Source organism: Danio aesculapii, chromosome 19 (assembly GCF_903798145.1).
Source record: "Danio aesculapii chromosome 19, fDanAes4.1, whole genome shotgun sequence".
NCBI classification, from domain to species: Eukaryota; Metazoa; Chordata; class Actinopteri; order Cypriniformes; family Danionidae; genus Danio; species Danio aesculapii.
Genome location: NC_079453.1, coordinates 48,894,615 through 48,909,267, shown reverse-complemented (window position 1 = coordinate 48,909,267; position 14,653 = coordinate 48,894,615). Strand labels below are relative to the sequence as shown.

At 38.0% G+C, this 14,653-nt stretch overlaps 1 protein-coding gene across 3 annotated transcripts in view; it reads right to left on the bottom strand.

The window, feature by feature from the left end:
* Positions 1–1,104: 1,104 nt before the first annotated feature.
* The window catches only part of cap2 (cyclase associated actin cytoskeleton regulatory protein 2), a 74,834-nt gene continuing 61,285 nt past the window's right edge, over positions 1,105–14,653 (bottom strand). For all 3 annotated transcript variants that reach the window (XM_056479450.1, XM_056479449.1, XM_056479451.1), the window contains 4 exons: positions 13,397–13,520; positions 11,361–11,443; positions 6,356–6,499; positions 1,105–4,409 (listed from right to left, as the gene is read on the bottom strand). In XM_056479450.1, coding sequence (XP_056335425.1) covers positions 4,326–4,409; positions 6,356–6,499; positions 11,361–11,443; positions 13,397–13,520 — 435 coding nt within the window. In that variant the 3' untranslated portion in view covers positions 1,105–4,325. The remainder of the gene's footprint in view (positions 4,410–6,355; positions 6,500–11,360; positions 11,444–13,396; positions 13,521–14,653) is intronic.

Sequence of the window (14,653 nt, the reverse complement as noted above, 5' to 3'; positions counted from 1 at the left end):
ATTGAAACAGTGTAGTTCAGTTTTCAGTGTTTAAGTTCAGTTCAGCTCAGTTCAGTGTGGTTTAATAATCACTACTGAGAGTCCAAACACTGAAGAGCAAATCCAACGATGCGCAGCTCTACAGATCCCGAACTATGCAAGCCAGTGGCGACAGCGGCGAGGGAAAAACTTTACCAATTGGCGAAAGTGAAGGATTAAAAAACCTCGAAAGAAACCTGGCTTAGTTGGGCACGACTATTTCTCCGCTGGACAAGCATCTTGTGCAGAGCTGCAGTCTAGGCACCGGAGGCTGGAGAATGCTGGACCTCAGCGAAGACTCGTCTGTCTCTGGAGCGTCACAGGAATCAGTCTCATGCTCTCCGCTCCTCCATGACCACCACAGCAGCTGCTCAGGATACGGCCTGGTCCGAGATTATGGAAACCTTGGTCGTCGCTGGTCTTGGATTGAATCAGTGGCGCTGCGTGTTCTGAAGGCCTCGGGATGAGTATCCCCAGGTGGATAAAACTTAAAAACTATTTGAAAATCTGGAATCTGAAGGTTAAAAAAACTAAATAGTGAGAAAATTGCGTTTAAAGTTGTCCAAATTAAGTTCTTAGCCATGTGTATTACTGATCAGAAATGAAGCTTGGATATATTATGACAGGAAACTCACAGAACATCTTCATGAATCAATATTTACTTAATGATTTTTGGTATAAAAGAAAAGTTTGGCAACCCCCCACATCCATCTTTCATTTTTTAATGTGTTTTGGTTTGGTTTATTTACTAAAGTTATATGATGTTATTATTTCCTATTGTTCTGTTAATGCTCTGTATCTGATATTCTTCTGCATTATTTCCAAATAAGAAAATCAATAAAAGGTTCAAATCATAAAAGGATCGTTTGTATTTTTGACTCATGTATTGTATTGTTGGCTATTCTCAAAAAGATCAATAATTCAGGCAACTTAAGACATGAACTAATTATAATAAATATCTCTAATAAATAGCTTTAAAACATCTTTTTGCCACTATCTCAGTTTCCTGGACCTGATTTTGAAAACCATTTAGTGAGAAAAGCAGAAAAATAGATCAACATCATTAAAATACACTAAACAGAGGCGCAAGTTCACAGTTACTTTATTCAACTACATCATATGATCACGTGAAAACCCTTTGGAAGAGTACGAATTAAGGCGTTTATCTAAAATATGAGGAACATGTTCTGTTGATAAATGTGCATCACATGTTTCGGTAAATGTAGACGTTTACTGTAGACGTTTAAATGTTTACTGACTGACCAGAAGTAACGTAGTTCCCTTTTATGAATCGAAGAATGCTTCATATTAAACATTCATTCATTTTCCTTTAGCTTAGTCCCTTTACTAATCAGGGGTTGCCACAGTGGAATGAACCGCTAACTATTCCAGCATATGTTTTACATAGTGGATACCCTTCCAGCTGCAACCCAGTACTGGGAAACACCATACACACTCATTCACACACACACACACACACACACTCGTACACTAAGGCCAATTTAGTTTATTCAATTCACTTATAGCGCATGTGTGTGGACTGTGGGGGAAACCCACGCCAACACGGGAGAACATGCAAACTCCACACAGAAATGCCAACTGACTCAGCCAAGGCTGGAACCAGCGACCTTCTTGCTGTGAGGCCACAGTGTTAACCCCTGTGCCACCATGCCACTCCATATTGAACACATGCTGACATACATTCAAAATGAGCTCAAGCATTCACACTGAAAATATGATTAATTGGATTTACTCAATTATTTTAGGGTACGTGGATTGCAAACAACTCATATGAGCTGACTTTAAACAAACAAATGAAGTTGAACATTACTACATTCAACTTGTTAGTTTAAATTCAGCCCATATAAACTGTTTGCAGTCCACATACCTTAAAATAATTGAGTAAATCCAATTAATCTTTTTTCAGTGCAAGACTTTACTGTTGAGCGAACATTTAAAGCACATCAATTTACAGGCAGATGTGGAAAGTGTGAATGCAAAGAGCCAACATCCAGCAAACATCTAGTTTTAGACAAATGAAGTTGTGTTATTCTAATAATGCTGCATGTCTCTGATCACCACAGTGGGCGTCAATAACAGAAACATTTGGATCAGGAGATTATAGTGAAGTACAGAGCTATAAAATAACACCTGAACTGTTTGAAACTATATTAAAATAATACAAAATCTTAGAAAAAGGCACTCAATCATTTGCAGAACAGAAACAGGTAATGGTGTGTCAAATTAAAGGTGTTTGTTGGTAAATTTATTATATTTTGACAGCATTTTCTAGTTATTCCTTTATGGTTTTTCCTGTTTTTCTGATCTTAAAATAATTAAAAGCTAAATTTACTGACAGACTTCTTTTAAAATGGCCTTTATATTCATAAATATGAACTATCTGGATAAAAGCGTCTGCTGATTGACTCACTGTACATTTCTCCTCTGTAAATGATTGCACACAGTCTGCGTCCAGAGCCAAATAAAAACCTGATTATTTTACTTATTTATGAGCTGAAAGCAGCCTCTGTGAACTGTGGGAATCATGAAGGATTGTGGACGCTTTATCTACAAACAGAACTTAGTATTTTTAAAATAAACTGAAAAACATTTGATCTTTTTATTCCTACACGAAACCAGACAGTATTTTAACATAAGATTTCTGACAACTACTGATACATCTTTGTCTATTTATCACTTTGACTTAATCCTTTTGAGTTGCTGACACAAAAACTCCCATATTTCCATTAGGAGCGTGCGATATTGAGCAAAAATTACATCTCTTTTTTATTTGATTTTATTTCATAATTATATTATGTTGTTTTTTGCTTAGTGTGCTGGTTTAAGTGTGTCCTGAATAAATAAACAACACTAAAGATTCATAAAAGATTCATTGAATCATTCAAAAGATTCAATCAGAATGACTGATTCCTTTAGGAATTAACCAAGTGACTCTCTTAACGTTATGAATGAATCACTGAATCGTTGACTCGGAGTCATTCAGGAAGAAAACAGCAGTGCTTTTCTGATGCGCACACAAGCTTTGTTTGCATCTGTTATCATTGAAAAAAACAATATTGTGTCTAAAATCTTAGTAATAATAATAATAATATTTATTATTATATTCTTGAAGAGTTTTAATTATGATACTTTTTTAAAGATTTGTTTTTTGCCTTTTTTAGATAGGACAGTAATGAGACAGGAAGCGAAGCTGGAGAGAGAGAGGAGGGTAGGGAAATGTCCTCAAGCAGGGATTCGAACTCGGGACGCCCTGACGCGCTACTCCACCATATGTAGGCGCGCTAACCACTAGGCTATTGCGCCAACTTAACTATGATACTTTATCTTTTGCTTAGTTTGCTGTTGTGCCGTTATCTCAGCTGGTTTTAAGTCTGTCATGAAAAAAAACATTCAAAAGATTCTTTCGAAATGATTCCTTTAGAAATGAATCAAGTGATTCTCTTTCTGTTATGAATTGAATCACAAATTCATTCATTGAATTCACAAACAGATTCATTCAGGAAGAAAACAGCAGTGTTTTTCTGAGATGCGCACACAAGCTTTGTCTGCATCTTTTTTCACTGTAAAAAACAATCTCAGTTTTGCGGTTATCTCAGCTGGTTTTAGTTGTGTAATAAAAAAATAAGAGTCAATCAATTAAAAGATTCTTTGTAAATGATTCCTTTAGAAATGAACCAAGTGATTGTCATCATGTTATGAATGAATCACTGAATCAAATGATTTGTTCAAAAACTGATTCATTCAGGAAGGAAACAGCAGTGTTTGCTCGTGCTTGTGTATATACTGAACCGTATCACGACTTTTAAATATAAAAACTACCTTTATTAAAATGATCAGCTCATTCTGACTGCATTTCATCTTCATTATAGTCAATGCGTTTACACCCTCTGTGTGTGTGTGTTTTCATGCTCCATAATATCAGCTGGCATATCAATAAACCAGCAGTTATAATCTTATCATAGATCATACATATCGCACACCCCTAATTCAACAATGGCTCCATCATGCTGTATAACTACTGTTAATGTATAATAATAATAATAATAATAATAATAGTAATAATAATAATTATAGCAGCTTTAGGACAAAAATATCCATCAGTGATTAAAGCTTTCACAATTGGTCTGGGGAAGTAAATTGTGTATGTCCATATTTTGCTCATAATTGTGATGTTCTGAGTCTAAATCTTCAACTCCCACAAGCACAGTGTAAGGATCCTTGCGTGTCAGCTAACAGTGATCTAGTGAAAGTGCTTGAAGAATTATGGGTAGGAGGAAGCAGATCAATCAGCCAGCGATCTTTGTGGGCTCGGTCACCAGGCTGGAGCCGTCCCAGACCGTTTTAAACTGCTCTGGAACTGGAAACTCCCTCTGTTGAAGACATGAGAAGACAGAAGTCTAATAACACACTGGGCTATTTTAAAGGGCTCTCATTTAGTTTTGTTTACAACCGTCCAATGACAAAAACCACTTCAGTTTTCTCATCATACACACAGCAGCAGCAGCGGTGTTCTCACAGCATCTCCAACAGCTGCTTCTACTCTGCTCTGATTGGTCAGATGTTCCTACTTTTCTCTAATTGGTCAGATGGCTCTACTCTTCTCTGATTGGTCAGATGTTTCTACTGTGCTATGATTGGTTAGATGTTTCTACTCTGCTGATTGGTCAAATGTTTCTACTTTTCTCTGATTGGTCAGATGGCTCTACTCTTCTCTGATTGGTCAGATGTTTCTACTGTGCTATGATTGGTTAGATGTTTCTACTCTGCTGATTGGTCAAATGTTTGTACTTTTCTCTGATTGGTCAGATGGCTCCACTCTTCTCTGATTGGTCAGATGTTTCTACTGTGCTATGATTGGTTAGATGTTTCTACTCTGCTGATTGGTCAAATGTTTCTACTTTTCTCTGATTGGTCAGATGGCTCCACTCTTCTCTGATTGGTCAGATGTTTCTACTGTGCTATGATTGGTTAGATGTTTCTACTCTGCTGATTGGTCAAATGTTTCTACTTTTCTCTGATTGGTCAGATGGTTTTATTCTTCTCTAATTGGTCAGATGATCCTACTCTTCTCTGATTACCCAGATGTTTCAACTCTTCTCTGATTGGCCAGATGTTTCTACTCTGCTCTGATTGGTCAGATGGTTTTATTCTTCTCTAATTGGTCAGATGATCCTACTCTTCTCTGATTACCCAGATGTTTCAACTCTTCTCTGATTGGCCAGATGTTTCTACTCTGCTCTGATTGGTCAGCTGTTCCTACTTTACTCTGATTGGTCAAATGGCCCTCCTCTGCTCTGATTGGTCTGATGTTCCTACGGTGCTCGGACTGGTAAGATGTTCTTAATCTGCTCTGATTGGTCCGATGGCTCTACTCTGCTCTGACTGGTCACACTGCCCTACTCTGATCTGATGGCTTTCCTCTGATCTGATTGGCCAGATGGCTCTGCTCTGATTGGCCACAGTTCCCTACTCTGCTTTGATTGGTCAGATGGCTCTACCCTGCTCTGATACGTTACATGGCATTACTCTGCTGTTATTGGTCACATAGCCCTACTCTACTCTGATTGGTCAGAGGGCTCTACTCTACTCTGATTGGACAGATGGGTCAGATGGCTCTACTCTGCTCTGATTGGGCAGATAATTCTACTCTGCTCTGGTCAGATATTCCTACTCTGCTCTGATTGGTCAGATGGCTGTGCTCTGATTGGACGGATGGGTCAGATGACTCTACTCTGCTCTGATTGGGCAGATAATTCTACTCTGCTCCGATTGGTCAGATATTCCTACTCTGCTCTGATTGGTCAGATGGCTGTGCTCTGATTGGACGGATGGGTCAGATGACTCTACTCTGCTCTGATTGGGCAGATAAGTCAGATGGCTCTGCTCTGATTGGACAGATAAGTCAGATGGCTCTACTCTGATTGGACAGATAAGTCAGATTGCTCTACTCTGCTCTGATTGGGCAGATGATTCTACTTTGCTCTGATTGGTCAGATATTCCTACTCTGCTCTGATTGGTCAGATGGCTCTGCTCTGATTGGACAGATAAGTCACATGGCTCTACTCTGCTCTGATTGGGCAGATGATTCTACTTTGCTCTGATTGGTCAGATATTCCTACTCTACTCTGATTGGTTAGATGGGTCAGATGGCTCTACTCTGCTCTGATTGGGCAGATAATTCTACTCTGCTCTGATTGGTCAGATATTCCTACACTGCTCTGATTGGTCTACTGCTTAGTTCATTTTGTAAACCAAAATCAAATGTAACCTCTACCAGTCCTCAGCTACATCTACAGTGTTTAAGAATATTCTCACATAATCATCTTCTCCCTCGGGAACCAGGATGTTCATCTCGGAGCTCTTGGCACTGACGATCTCGCAGTCCAGTGAATCCTTGCTCAGGTAGACATGGCAGCCCTCGGTCTTGTTTATGGAAATAGTAGGAACTTTTCCCATCACCTGAGAGGCCAGAAAATAAGGTTCATTACATGTTAATCATTGAACAGCAAGTGTGAAACTACAGAGCTGCTCAGACCGAGGTTGAAAAACTACAAATAGCAACCTAGCAAAGTATTAAAACTAGCATTGGATGTTTGAGATATGCTAACAAATATTAACAATATGTTAAACATGGAAGCAACTTTCTAATTAAATATATAGTGGGAAAAACTTTCTGGACCACTGATACAAAGATGCACGCTAGCAACCTAAAATGATTTACTAAAAATGTATTACCAACATGCTAAAATATGCTAGCAAAATGGTAGATATATGCTATTAAAACACTTAAACTATGCTACAAACATTATGAACAAGGCAAAGTATATTAGCAACATATTCCAACATGCGATAATGTACTAAAACATGATAGCTAGCAATGTGCTAAAATATCTTATTACATGCTACTAACAATTGAAATCATGCTAGCAATGTGCTAAATCATTCTTAAGCCAATATAATGTTAAAATGTTAGCAATAACCAAAAAACTCTTATAATAAGCTAGCAATGTGCTAAAGCCATAGACTGTAAAAGATATGGACGTAGTATCTGTGACGTCACCCATAGGTTTATGAAGAACCCAAAAGAAACTACCAGCAGGCATGGCCAACCGTCGCCATTTTGTTCGTGCGTCATGGCACCAACCGAGGCATACCAAATAAGGGCAAAGAGGCGGAGCATGAGCAGAGCTACAGACCCATGCTGGCATTCTGCTTAGACAGGCCTTTCTATGGGAGAAACGCTTAATTCTTCATTACCTGCGGCTCGTTTGTGTTCTGACCACATGTGTTTGGCTGTTTATTATATCAATAAAGTGTTTAGACTTTTAAAAACACTGTAGTAATACAGTGAGCCACTAAACATTGTTCTTATGACGTTTTTCTACAGGAGGAAAACGCAAATTACATCCAAACACTTCAGATATAGTCTGTGTTAGTAAATGCAGGACTATTGATGAACTCCAGCATAACACTGTATGACAACGCTTCAGATGACTGTTCTAGAGCCTACAGCTAATCAATCTGCCAGATTCTGGATGGCATTACGGGTCTAAAGAACATTATAAATGATAAATAATCTTAAATAAGACCAATGCATTTATAGAGATGGTATATAACTTCACTCACCCGGGAAATAGAGGCCACGTGAATGGTTTGTGAGCACAATTAAGTGCACACAGCATCCCATATCATCTGATAATTGCAAGAAATAAGTCCAAAAGGCAGCTGACTGTGTAAAGCCACAAAAAACAACACAAAAATACGATGAACATGCCGAGATCAGTGGCTAATCTGCCGGATTCAGCTGAGGTGAAGTGACGGCGACCAGCGAGACCTAGCTGTCACTCAAGTGGCCACGCCCTTAATTATGCAAACTTAATATAACCTCATATAAAGGAAATGGATGAGTTATAAAAAAATTCACCCCCCTCACAGTTGTCATGGAGGGTAATAATAGCTATATGAACCAAAATCGTTCTTTGTACCAGGCTGTAAACACCTTTTTTCTGCTGTAACAGTGGGCTCAATTGCAATTTGCTCTATTATGGAGCCAGGACTAGCGGAATTTTGATAAACTGCAGTTTCAGCTACTTCCGTATTGGCTTCCCGAGGTAGAGCGCGAGGTTGCCGCTTGGCTAAAACATGCTAGCCATTTACTCAAATGATTCTTCAGAAATAATACTGATAATCAATGCTGAAAGATTATTTTATTATGAAAACCACAAGATTTTTCTCACAATTTCTAAATGTAAGTTTCTTTAATGAATATATATTTGTATTATTAAACATGATCAATTCTTTATTGTATGTATTGATAAATAGTGGTATATAGTATATATATCAGGGGTCTCAAGCTCCCAGCCCGCAGGCCATTTACAGCCTGCCCTCTTCCTCCCTCCTTCCTCCCTTTGACTGACATCAAAAACATAATGAGATTCAGCCCCTCAAAACATGTATATTTTAATCACTATCATTATTGTGCAGTCACGTATCGCCACTTGTAGTTTGACCTCCAACTACTTCACGTTTAAAGTACTGCACTTTATTATACTGTATTTCAGTTTTACTTTCAGTTTCTCTCAGTGTACAGTCGAGAGTAACGCACGTGCAGATTATTTCTGGAGCTGATTTAAACGTTGAAATATATGTCTGTTAGTGCTTTATTTTTACTAAAGCTCTATTTTGGTAAACATTCAAAAGTCATTTGATTATTATCAGTTTTATATCACTTGCATTTTTGTTGAACAACACATCTTCATGGCTTACACGTTATGCTGGTGGTGTAAATATGATCATTTTGCTAATAATCGATTCAAATGGTCTCATCAATAGATATTTCTCATATGCCTATTGAGATTTCTATGAAAACTATGTAAATTTTACTGCTGGTTGAATTGAACATGTTAAAGTAAATGCAACTATATATACTGACTTTCCCTCTCTCTGTTGTAGTTTTACAAGCAAGAAAGATACTGAGAGGAACAACTGCCGGTGAAGTCAGTGAAGTTACGCAAACTGTTTCTGCTGTTCTTCTGTTAAACTTTTGGTAAAGCAACAATTGGTTGGGACAGAATATTAATAATAACTATTATCATTATTATGACTATTTAAATGTGAAAATGCTTATTTAAATAGCCACAGATATATTTCAGCAGCTGAATGAAGCAAAAAACGTGCTGATTTGCATTATCACTGGTGACAGGTAATGCTTGAAATATAAGCATCAGGTCTGTTGTCCTAAGATGCATCAATTACGTCACTTTTTTCTTGTGCTTGATGTTAAAGCAGCCCTCAATCACTGAAATGGCCCCTCTCCAATTTGAGTTTGAGACCCCTGATATATATATATATAAATTACATTAGAATAGATTAACAATTATATATAATTGTAATATACAATATAAATGCTATATTATTGTAAAAATATAACGTTTGAGGTATGATATTTATTTATGTGGACATCTCTTCAAGGTGACACAGTGGCTCAGTGGTTAACACTGTCGCCTCACAGCAAGAAGGTCGCTGAGTTGTGTCTCGGCTGGGTCAGTTGGCATTTCTGTATGGAGTTTGCATGTTCTCCCCATATTGGCGTGGGTTTCCTCCGGGTGCTCCGGTTTCCCCCACAGTCCAAACACATGCGCTAAAGGGGAATTGATTAACTAAATTGGCTGTAGTGTATGAGTGTGTGTGTGTGAATGAGTGTGTATGGGTGATTCCCAGTACTGGGTTGCGACTGGAAGGGCATCCGCTGTGTAAAACATATGCTGGATAAGTTGGCGGTTCATTCCACTGTGGTGACCCTTGATAAATAAAGCGACTAAGCCGAAGGAAATTTAATGAATAAATGAAATGATTTATTAATGTAAAAATATAATGTTTGGGGTATGATATTTGTTTAAGTGAACATCTCTTCAAGATCAACATATGAATACCTCAACAACACTATATCACACTTGCAGTTGTGTTGATGAGGATCAGGGTTATTATAGTTAACGAAAACGAACGATAAAACGAAAACTAAAAAGTAAAATAATTGTCGTTAACTGAAATAAAAATAAAAACGAGAGTTAAAAAATAAAACATGAACTAACAGAAACTGTATTGTGTACGTACAAAACTAACTAAAATTATAGAAAAAAGCCTCCTTCGTTTTCATCTTTGTAAATGTATTTAATACATAATCTTATTGTAAGCCTTTTAGAAAGAAATCTGTTAACTTCACGCTGCAGGTGACCCGTACGGCACCTCAGAGTCTGTAATCCTGCTGCCATCGGCCAGATCGAGCCGGTTCTCCTCCAGTCATCCTCGCTGTTGCTCCCGTGACAAAAACAACGAGTGGACATCATAGCAGCATGGTGACAGCATTAAATACAGACACTTAAAACTATTACTTTAACACGTTTGTGCATAATAATGGGTTTTATTTTTGTATTAGTGATCCTGATTGCGAACGAACGGTTATTTTTAACCGAATCTTCCAAGTGAACTAGTTCAGCAAATTGAACTGAATCATTTGAAAACGATTCACGTCTCCAGTAAGCACTTATCCACAAACAACTTACTTTTTAGCATGTCTGAAAGCCCCTCTGACTTGAAATAAACCAATATATACTGATTTATTCAGTTATTAGAACAGTAACGTTACACTGAGATCAGATTTGAGAAGCGGTGAACCGATAATACAGCACATGTGTGATTCAGTGACCCGAACACAACAGTATGACAGCCTGCTGTGACTGAACTAAACCTGAACAGCGGCAGTGCGGGTAAACCGAGGGCTTAAATGAGAGGATCTGGTGAAAAAACGTAAGTTTATTTCATAACAGAAAATCGTAATGGAGTTTACATAAGTGAATCATGCTTCAGTTGGGTTGCGAAACGTAACAAATATCCCCATTTAGAAAAAAAAAACTATTAATACTGAAACTAATAAAAACTAAACTAAAACGGAGCTATTTTTATTTAAAATTTTAAATATAATAAAAAAATTAAATGTAAAAACTAATAAAAACGAGTAAATCCGCCTCTAAAAACTAATTAAAACTAACAGAATTTGAAAATCTGAAGTCAAAACGAAATAAAAACTAAAACTAATGAAAGATCCAAAACTATTATAACCTTGACGAGGACGCTCTTTATTGATCAGTTATGACCAATAAACCAATAAACAGACCATAACTCACGCACACACATTCTGCCAACACATTCTCTTTGACAATAACAAACCCAGAGTGCAGATCACTCTCAGATCAACACACTTCAGCCTGTTATACACACACACACACACACACACACACACACACACACACTAATGTCTGACCTGAAGCTGAATATCTCTGGAGTTGATGATCTCCACGATGCCCACCACATTGTCAAAAACCAGGCCTAGCTTCTTACAGTTATCTGTGCGGACAGACAAGGCAATGCAAGTTTATTTATACAGCACATTTCATACACAGTGGCAATTCAAAGTGCTTTACATAAACAGGAATAAAAGAGACGAGTATAAGAGAAATAAAAAACAAATAATAAAAATGATTAAAAAAAACATAAAAACAGATTAAATGTGTTAAAGGGCACATAGTTGACCTCTTTTTTATGATTTAATATTAATTTTATGGTTGTTCTGAGTGTGCCAGTTTAGGTTCAGTTTAAAACACAGTTCAGATTGTTTTATTATAATGTGTTAAAAAGTGTCATGTTGGGGGCGTGTCCACAGTTCGCTGATTTATGGGTGTGTTGCTTCACATGTAGACTAGTTTCGGCTTCCCGCCAACGTAACAAGGGGGCGTGGCCATGAGCTCACCCACTCTGCGTTTGCACAGGCAGACGGAGAAGGAGAAGGAGAGAGAGGATCACCACACAAATGGTGTCATACATGTACGACTCGGACACAGACCAAACAGAGAGTACAAAATCATTTGTGTCTTTGTACAGTTTTACAGCCAACTGTGTGCTAGTTTCAAGTGCCGAGCTTGTACACAGAAACTCATAACCACGCACACTGAATTAACTTTGACTGAGGCACCGGATGCGCCGCTCGGAAGCCGCGACACGGCACACCAGACACTCTCTGTGGCGCGGCAGAGACATGATGTGTCCCAAATCATCGCGCCACGCATTTTTGAATTCTAAACAGGTTTCTGCAGCGGTCCGCGGCGCCCAGCCGTCGTCTTGAGTGTATCCTGATAGAAACCGATGTTTAGAATTTTAAAACGCATGCTAGTTAAGATCACAGGGAGCTTCTGTGATCACGAGAAATGCAATTGGCTGAAGTATAAGGTAGACTCGATGAGAAGTTCACATGCTTGCAAACCTACCTAAAGATACAACCAATAATTCCGATTAGAGCGATAATGTGGAGAATATTGCTCTTGTGTTGAGCCCAATGAGCCTTGCATCTAAAAATAAAGCTAGGGTGTTCCTTTAGTGATATCGCTTCGACTCGCGCTGAAAATGGCGGGCGTGAATCAACAAACTGAGGATATGATGACGCGCCTGTCAATCAATATTGGTGGGCGGGGGGACCGCTCTCCTACGTAAAGTTACGGTCGGTTTGAAAACAGCTCCAATTGGTCCACCGTTTTTTATGTTGTTAAATTGAAAAAAAAGCACTGGGTGTGCTCATATCACCCCAATATGACGGTCTATACACCATACATGCACATATGTCTGTCCAAACAGCTTGAAAAGTAGATTTTTTACCATAGGTGCCCTTTAAAACAGGTTATAAATGAATGAAAAAGAGGAGGAAAACATAATAGTGTGATCTGTGGGACGTAGCACAGTGCTCATTCAGTAAAGGCACAGCTAAACAGATGTGTTTTCAGTCTTGATTTGAATGTGCCTAATGTTGGAGCACATCTGATCATTTCTGGAAGCTGATTCCAGCAGTGAGGGGCGCAGTAGCTGAAGGCCGACAGACAGATATTTACTTAAATGTCATATATTGTTCACTTATTAAATTGTAATGTCCATGCATTTTGTCTTCTCTCACTGTTTAAGCTCAGTTTTTTCTCCTGAATATTTTAAGGCCACTCTTTTACTTTAAATAAATCCCTGCTTTACTTCATGACTGCGTGTGAATGCAACTGAAATAAAGTGATCACACGTTTGTATTGAATCTATATTAACTGAATCAGGAATTAAATCTTGTGAATTGTAATGTTATTACATGTGCTGATCTGAATGTGAAGTGATGATACTTGAAAATCACTCAAAGTTTAAAAGGTAAATATTGATTTACTGTATTTATGAAGTGACTACGATATTAATATTGTGCAAGTTTAATATCACGATGTATTGCATTATTAAATATCAGCCCATGAACCACACAAACAGATATTTTATTCTTACCCACGATGATGGAGTTGACTTTGCCTTTAACCTGCAGGGTGGAGCTGCTGCAGCTGAAGACGTAAACCACCTGTCTGAGCTCTGTGTCCTCGATCAGCAGCTCTGCACACTGATCCTGATACTCCTGCAGGACACACAATACAACACAGACATTCAACATATGCTGTGGAGACCTGAAAACCAACTCAGTGACACCAGAACAGCAGGAAAGCGTTTTATTTCAATACAAGCCTGGTCTTTAGGTAGATAATAATTGTTATGTAATTATAACTAGAATTATTCTTATTATTTATTAAATTAAATAGCATTTTATTAACCCTAAACCCACCAATATTATTTATACTAATATTATTTTTGATTGTAATGCAACAATTATTAAACAATTACTGTGAAAAGCGCTATACTAATAAACTTACCAATTAAACTGGTACCGCAACCCTAAATCCAACCAATCACAGTAATGTAAAAATATTAATTATTGTTGTACAGTGTCACAAAAAAATGATGCTATATTGATGGGTATCCACAGCTGTATCCCTTCTAGACTTTACCCCAAGTTTCATATGGGGATGGTCAGGAGGCCATGATGTAGTGTGCAAATTTGGTGTTACGTTGCACGTGTTTTTATTTATTTTTTTATTAAAGGAAAAAATAAATGAATCGCATACAATACAACAGTAAACATTACAGTTTCTTTCTTTCTATTTTTGTTTTAACCCAAGACCTGAACATCCCAAGGCAGCTTAACACAATAATTAGGGTCAAATACAATCATTGCATAGTCTGGAGTCATCCATGTCGTTCCACATAGATTTTGTCTATATTTCCTTTCTTACCCTCCTGTACCCCCTCTTAGGTTGTGTTTACTGGTCAATCCGGCTGTCAATCATCATGACGATGATACCAGTTCCACCAATCCGCTGATGAGACAGTTGGATTTAAAGGTTTAGTATGTATGTGGTTGAACTAGGTATTGCACTCCTGGTTCAAAACACACGCAAGTGCAGGTTGCCAGATTGACGACATCAACAGGAGCGAGCCTGACTGTCGAGCCTAAAGGCTGATTTACGGCTGGTTTAAGTCGTGTTCTAAATAAAAGTAACGGCACGCAACAGAAGGAATATTTCCCATGTTAAAAGGAGTTTTTGTCCTAACCAACACCTGAAATTTAATTTTAGAAACGGCTTTTATTTCTCACAGGATAAACTGACAATGATCCCCTCAGGTAAATCTCATGTGCTTTATTCAGGGTTAAAT